General features: G+C 39.8%; 1 protein-coding gene across 1 annotated transcript; it reads left to right on the top strand.

Annotated features, from left to right (window-relative positions):
* Positions 1 to 356: 356 nt before the first annotated feature.
* On the top strand, positions 357 to 7,280 carry LOC143884194 (uncharacterized). Its single transcript, XM_077387625.1, has 3 exons — positions 357 to 1,230; positions 4,861 to 5,058; positions 6,686 to 7,280. The coding sequence occupies exons 1-3, from the start codon at positions 817 to 819 to the stop codon at positions 7,061 to 7,063; spliced, it is 990 nt and encodes a 329-aa protein (XP_077243740.1). The 5' UTR covers positions 357 to 816; the 3' UTR covers positions 7,064 to 7,280.
* Positions 7,281 to 8,232: the final 952 nt, after the last annotated feature.

Below are 8,232 nucleotides of genomic sequence, written 5' to 3'. Positions count from 1 at the left end.
TTTCACTAAAACTCGAGCAGTTTCTTAAAAACTCGCTTCGGATATGAAACTTTGAGTATTCAGAGATGCCCTTTTAATTCCCAATTAGATGGCTCGGTAACAGATCGCTTCTTCCAAAGCATGCATGTTCGTTCCGCTTGTAACAATCCTATTAGTTCTTCGGGTTCAGCCAATTGTCTCGATTTTGGGATATCATTGAGAAATAGGAATCAGTGTCATCACAGGATTTCCTGCTATTATTTCTAGTATGGAATGAGTCAATCATCCACTTTGGTATCTTATTGAACAAAAATGGTGATATTGTTCCTCCATTGATCAAGAATTTCGGTCCTTGGGAAGTATCATGATTGTCCACACATAAATAGGTTTTGTCCCAATAATCATTTCGGTAGGTTGATCTTATTATCCAAACCCTTGATCTATAACTCAAGAAAAATTTTGCCATGAAAAAAATCCATGGCAAACGCTAGAAATTTTTTGCCATGGACAAAATCCAGATCCCCACCAAACCGCCCAGGTAAATCCAAGGGAATCAACGAGAGTCCCATGCATTTTGGCAACCAAACGTGGAATGGCATGCCAAATCCAAACCATTCTGCTACCGAGCTTTTGTGCAACCAAACGAACCATCAAGAGGAAAAAACCAGGAGAATTGGGAGAACCTTGAGAACGCTAGAAAACTCCACGAACAAGAGGAAAAAAACCCCCATTAAGAAAGCGAAAAAAAAAACCCTAATTACAAGTAAAGGAGAGAGTGAGAAAGAGGTGAGGTAGCAGAGAAGAGGCCAGATTAGGGTTTTGGAGCTTTATTTCACAATGAACGATCTCGACGATGAAGATTTTCTCTCTCAGGTGGAAGCTGCCGAGGCAAACGCAAAGAAGAGGAAAGCCGATGCCATAGGTAAAAGCGAGGGTTCCTACACGGCAGCTCTCAGAGGGAGCCGGAGTCAACTATGGCAGCAGCAAACCGGTCTCGATAGCTCCGGCGGAAGATCGAAAGTGATCGGAAAGGGTTCCGAAAACTTTGCAGCTCCGGCGGACGGAGACGCCTGTTTCAAGTGCGGAAAATCGGGGCATTGGGCTCGGGATTGTAGAGGGGGAGGAGATGGGGAGGGAAATTCGGAGATTCCTGAGAAAGTGTGCCCTTGTGGGTTGGGAAATTGTATGGTTCTTACTGCAAACACTGAGAAGAATCGCGGCCGTAAGTTCTACAGGTGCCCTGTGAGAGAGGTCAGATTGCTGTTCCCTTTCTATCCATCTGTTTTTTTTACTCTATCCAATGTTTTGGTTTTGATAGAACACCGTTCTATCAGAACAGAAATTAGGGAAGAAGATGATGGGGAAAGGGAAAATAATGAGTTAATTTGAGGAAACTCAGGCCTCCAATGAGTTAATTCGAGAAAACTCGACCTCCAAGATGCAAACTGCACTTAATTTGATTATTCCTTTCTCAAAAGCCATACGGCATCTACATTATATAGAAATTAGGGAAAGCAAAATATGGAAATAGAAATCAGCAGAATAGAAAACAGGAAATAAGGAAAGCTAATATGAGATAGGAATAACATAAATAAGGAAATTATCTAAATAGGAAAATCTATTCCTAACATTCCCCCGCCCTTAATTTCAACCTTGTCCTCAAGGTTGATCATCCTCATCGTCGTCGTCGGAATAACTAGCTGGCTCGATCATCAATAACTGTTTTTGTCCGCAACGATGACCCTTATGCCATTTCTCATCACAGTGCCAACATAGCCCCTTAGTTGTTCGGTCCTTGAGTTCCTCTTCCGTCAATCGCTTCACATGCATGTTACGACCCGTGGATTCTATGAGACCTTCTCGAAGAAGATCAGGGGGTCGGCCGGTAAAGCCGTCGTACGAACGTCGACTATCTTCGTATAGTCTTTCCTCCTGCAATCGCGCATAAGAGATAGCTGCCGTCATCGTGCGAGGACGATACATCTTGACTTCCCGCCAAATTTCCAGGCAAAGTCCTTCAATAAATGTTCCCACTAACTAAGGTTCCAACCAATCTTGTGCACGATTGGCGAGTCGTTCGAAATGGCTTTGATACTCTAGACTGTCGTATCTTTACTAACTCGCCGTGAACGTTCTAATACTGGGAAGGGCCAAAACGTACTAACAATCCATCTACAAACTCTCTCCATTTTGGCGATCCGTGATAGATCTCCTCAAACCACTTGAACCATTGGATGGCATCACCTTCTAAATTAATGGAGGCGATTTTAACCCGTTGGTCGATAAGGGTTTGATAGAATCGGAAAAAACGTTCCGCTCGTGTCACCCATCCCTCTGGATCACTACCATCCCATCGTGGGAAGTCTATCTTCATACGGGGACAGTATTGCTCTCGTTCAACGCCGGAGCCACCTTCCTGACGAACACGATCCTCGTCCCATCGATCCGGTGTGTTGACAGATCTAAGCCCTGCACCCGAATTGTCATAAGTAATGGTTGGCTCAGGTGACGGACGGGTTTAGAGAAGAAGATCCGTGATCTTTTGTAACTGTGTCTCAATGTTGTTGAATCGTGCCTGATAAACCGCATCGAGTTCTTTTATGATTTCATCTTTCAACTTCGCTTCCAAGGCTTGTTCGTCTGATGACGAACCATTCTTGTTCCCGGCAGCCATGGAATAAGCCTTCAAATCTTTGATACCGAGCTCGTTCTTTTGAAGGCGCATCAGACCCATCCACCAGGAAGTGCTTTGATACCAAGTTGATAGAACACCGTTCTATCATAAGAGAAATTAGGGAAGAAGATGATGGGGAAAGGGAAAATAATGAGTTAATTCGAGGAAACTCGACCTCCAAGATGCAAACTGCACTTAATTTGATTATTCCTTTCTCAAAAGCCATACAGCATTTACATTATATAGAAATTAGGGAAAGCAAAATATGGAAATAGAAATCAGCAGAATAGAAAACAAGAAATAAGGAAAGCTAATATAAGATAGCAATAACATAAATAAGGAAAGCATCTAAATAGGAAAATCTATTCCTAACATTTTTTCAATCTAATTTTCATTGCTTTTATATGATAATCAACATCGACTCTTCTTCCACCCAAATTCCTGAGCAAACAAACTCCATATGTGTTAGGTACCTAATCAATACTCCAAAAGCTATGTTAGATCTAATGTACTTATTTGAAAGGAGGCTATTAGATCTAATAAACAAAATGAGGCTATTAGATCTATGAGATTTAACTAATTCTCCGAAACTTCTGGATCTGATTGAACGCGCTAGGCGAGGCCTTTTAAACCTGTCCTATACTATGGCTGGCTCTGATACCAAATGCTAGGTACCTCACCAATACGCCAAAAGCTCCGGAACTGATGGAACGCGTTAGGCTAGTCCCTTTAAACCTGTCACATAGTAGGATGAGTTCCACCTATTCCCATACCTAGGCAGGCCCCCACTCGGGACTATGACAATATGCATTTGTGATACGTGCCGATTTCTCAAAGATGAATATGTGACAAAGTTGGCTAATTTGAGGATAGACTTACTTCCTTTCGGCTAAAACAGAGGATAGCGTTGCCTCTTTAACATTTTTTTTGGGATTGAACTTCTTGGATCACTCATCCAAGGCTTCCACTTTCATTTAAATAGTAAATATGTAGTTACAAGTTACAATAACTCTTCTTTCAACTACACGAGTAAGACAACTCAGACAATAACTACACTGTAGTTCATTCTCTACAATAACTACTCCTTTTTAAACCATGCACATAAAACAACTACTTAACTTACAATGACACATCGTATAACTAATTAATTAACTATTTATTTAATGAACTAAATGCCATGCTATGTGTGTCCGCATGTGCGTATCAATTTGTTATCAAACCACTCTTATTTATCGGTGCCTTTAATTCTCTTTCTCCTTTGATGGGTTCGTCTATTCGAGTTCGAGGTTATTTTCTCTGATGGACTGTGCTTTCCCTTTGTTTTTCCTTTTCCTTTTTGTGGTTTTGATTGATGGGTTTTGCCTCTTCCAAGTTTTTTTTTTTTTTTTTTGTTATCTGCTCCTTTTTTGGATTAGGGAAAGTGATAGGAGCGAACTCAGCCATGCACAGTTGATAGAATTTATCATTGTTCTTTCTTTGTACATAACCATTGTTTACCCTAATTCTGATATATTGTTGTCTGCTTGGAGTGGAAGTTTTGCTATACTAATGCTCGATTCCTTGATGTCCAAACATGCCAACATCAAATTTTTTTTCGTGTGGTTCTCATGGTTTGTCATGTAAACTGTGTTTAAAGTGAAAAAAATGACATTAGGGTTTTGGATCTTGTTTGTGATTCATGGAAAGGTTAAAATCTCAAAACATGATTCGGACACTCAGAATCCTATTCCAAGTTGACTAGAAATTCAATTGGATACTTGCATAATGATTTTTATTTTAGTTTTACTTTTTTGATTACTTGATTGATTTTTCCAAGTTGTTGAGTACTTTGTTGCGATTTCCTTGTACCTGATTTAGGCTTCTAAGGTTTTGAAGAAACTAATTTAGCCCCTTTAACTAAACTTATATTTTGTGAGTAGAGTTGAGTTTGTGAGCATGTTGAACACTTGGTGAGGTTTAAACAATATTCAATCAGATGGCTGCTATGAGTTAATTGTTAGTTTTCTCAATCCAAATGTTGGGGGATTGGAATTTCTGTTCTATCGGGGTGTTCTGTAATCTTCAGTCAGTATGTTCTTGCAGATCCAGCAGTGCAAGTAGGCCCTTGTATGTCGCTACAAATGCCAAATGCATTTTCCTCTGCGGAACATAGATCTTGAATCTCATTCTGACCAATCTTGGTACTTGTCACACTGTTGCTTGTCCAGGAAAACGGAGGCTGTGGTTTCTTTGAGTGGTGTGACAACTCGTCAGGGACTCCCATGGCTAGAGGTCTCCCAAATTATCCATCTAATTCTTCTATCCCAGATCTTCCATGTCCATGTGGTGCTGGTTCTTGCCTTGTTCTCACAGCTAAGACAGAAAAAAATATGGGCCAACAGTTCTACCGTTGTCCTGCTAAACAGGTATGGCCTTTTTCTCTGCTGATTACAAATATGTCTCGTGTGATAGTATTCTGATATAATATCTCATGTTCAACTCCTGTATTGCGAAGCTTAACATCCATACCAATTGGACTTTATTCGTTCGAACGTTGGAGTTCATGACTTCTCAAAGCACATTCCCAGATCTTTTTACTTAAAGATTATTCAGGGTGAAAGAACAACAATCTAAGAATCATAGGAAATAAAGAATTTTTCTGGATGGTTTAAAGATTTTCAAGAATCCATCCATTCTGTCTTCATCTAATCTTTTTACTCGACGATTTAATGTTATTTAAAGAATTTTTTTTAATAATATTCTTCTCTTTTTTTCTATGTTGTTCTGTATTCAACCATCTCGGTCTTTCCCTTCTTTTCAATAAAGCTTTTCACCATTCCCCAAAAAAAAGATATGCCTAGAATACATGCATCGAAAAATTATTGTTACATTTTATGGAACTGCACTTGCAAAGTTGAGTGGCTGGCAATAGAGATAAGGTGATGTTAACAGCAAGATACTATATGGAGACATAAAAGAGTGTAAACATCTCAAGGCGGGAGGAAATCAAACTGCTTTAAAGACTCCAGTCGGACCCCCTCCCTGGCAAGTCTGTTGGCTACCCCTTTTGCGGATCTTCTAACATGCTGAAAGGATACTCTCGAGCAACCCACTATATCATGAATCTTGTCAAAGTGAGCAAATCTAAGGGCATGCAAGGGAACCACTCAACCAACGAATGACATTGAGGGAGTCCCCTTCTACCATCACGATCAACTGCCCAACTACCATCACCTTCCTATCTTTTTTCCCATGTGAGGAAAGCCCATATTATTCTGTTGTCAGAGTTGAAAGCATCACCTTCACCTCTATGATATAGTCCTTGACTCCTAACTCGTCGATTTTGATTCAACTGCCCCGACAACCAAGCCTTGCTATTGTGAGGGCTCTTTGCATAGAGGAAGTGAGAGCATAAAAAGAAAGTCTCAACCTCTAGCAGGATACGGGAATCCAGTCTCACATTCTATTCGTCTTTCTTCTACCACCTCCTCTTTCTCTTCTTCTCATCTTCTCCCTTTGCTCCCTTATCCCATTCTTGTTTCCCTATTATTTTCTTCTCTTTTCCGACCTTGGTGTCTCGATTCTCATGAAAAGGGCTTGTTGGTCATTTTAAAAAATAATCAGTCACAATAATGAAATTGGAGGGACATTCAACAAAAAGTGGTGATGCTGATATCAGCTTCATTTTGCAGATTCTGGCCAGGAAAATGTTGTACTTTTTGCTACATTATATTATGCATATACTTCCCCATAAGAGTGTCCATGTGTCATTCTCTTTTTTTGTGGATAGTCCTACATAGACAATTGTATGCACTTTTCCTTTTATTTTCTGGCTGTCACATATATTACAGAAATCCCCTTGAATCCCATCTGTAGTTAATAGAAGCGCTTTATCCACTCTCTCTTCCTTCAGAAGTATGAGTGGGATGGGCTAGATTCCATTTCTTTTATACTCATTTTTGTGTGATAGCATGCAGGGTTCCATATTATGATTTACATGGAGCATCAATTTGCACCTGCTTGGTCAGTTTACATTGTTAGTTCACTGTGCAGGGAGAAGGGTATTGCGGTTTCTTTAAATGGTGCAGTGAAGCCGGTCCTACCACAGGTGGTTCAATGGTCTCTAGTACATGGAATAATGCAAATAGCGAGTCCTCTGGAGGAAGGAGTGGGTCTTCCTGTTTTAAATGCGGAAAGGAAGGTCACTGGGCAAGGGACTGTCCCAAGCCTTCCACTGACTCCTATTTTAATGTGGGTACTAGATCTTCTTCATCAGATGCATGTTCTGCTTCATCAGATGCCTGTTACAAATGTGGGAAGGGCGGACACTGGGCGAGAGACTGCTCAGCGCAGATTGCCAAAGCCAGCAGTGCTAATAAGAAAACTTCAGTTTCTTCTCGCAGTTCTCATCATGGATATGTTTGTAAGTAGTACGGTTTACTTGGCTGGTCAAAATGCCTAGGTTCTAGGCACTTCACAAAGGGAGTTGTTATCTTAGTAAAAAAAACTTCAGTTTCTTTTCGCAGTTCTCATCATGGATATATGATAGTACTGTTGTACAGTTTACTTTGCTGGTCAAAATGCTTAGGTTCTGGACACTTCACAAAGGGAGTTGTTATCTTAGTAAAAAAACTTCAGTTTCTTTTCGTAGTTCTCATCATGGATATGGTTGTAAGTAGTACTGTAGTACAGTTTACTTGGCTGGTCAAAATGCTTATGTTCTAGACAGGGAGTTGTTATCTTATCTGGTATGCCAATTCCAACATAAATGCCTTTTTCAACTTTGTTGACAATGATGAGTTTTCTTCTAAGAATGTGACCAAGTAAGTTTTGTGCTGACCCAGATGCTTATTGACTATTTCTTCAATCACTGTGATTGTTTGCTTTTACATTTAATGTATTCTTTCATGCATGAACAAATGCACATTGGCTTCGATAAAATTTTGAATACAAGTAGCTGATGCCTACCAAATTACATGCATGCAATATTGGTTGATCATCTCACATTTGAGCTGCCCAATTGAGTGGTTTAGTTCTTTTTTCTCAGCTTAAATGTACTGATGTTTAGGAGACTGGCACAGGTAGCCGAAAAAACTGTCATATGATTGATGAAATTAACAGTAAAATGCAAAATCTCTCTCTCCGCCCCCTCCATTTCCTGAGCTTACAAGAGGCCATTCACGGACCAGATCCTCTGCCGAAAGACCAAGATCTACCATTCGGAAAAAGAAAAAAAAAAGATTGATGAACTTAATTCCATCTTTTTTTTTTAATGGTGCTTAATTGCATCTATGAACTGTTAAATAAGTAAAGGCAGTTTAATTAAAATAAATTGTCATGTCATTTTAGGAATGATGGCCAGAATGAAATAAGACTATTTTTATATAGCGCAATAGTTACCATTCAAAAAAAAAAGTATAGCTTAATAACAATGTTTTGGATGGAAGATTTGAATGTGGAGATGCATAACAAATCGGGCCACCACTTGGGATGCGAATGACTCAGCACACATGCATCATTTGATGAAAGCACTCCAGTCCAGCTTCAGAATAATGCCTGACGCTAGACTTCGCTAGCGCCGTAAATGCCGTTCTTAGTAT

The sequence above is a fragment of the Tasmannia lanceolata genome, unplaced genomic scaffold, assembly GCF_043159265.1.
Source record: "Tasmannia lanceolata isolate RefF3 unplaced genomic scaffold, GAP_Taslan_0.1 ptg000008l, whole genome shotgun sequence".
NCBI classification, from domain to species: domain Eukaryota; kingdom Viridiplantae; phylum Streptophyta; class Magnoliopsida; order Canellales; family Winteraceae; genus Tasmannia; species Tasmannia lanceolata.
This window is presented reverse-complemented; position numbering and strand designations above follow the sequence as displayed.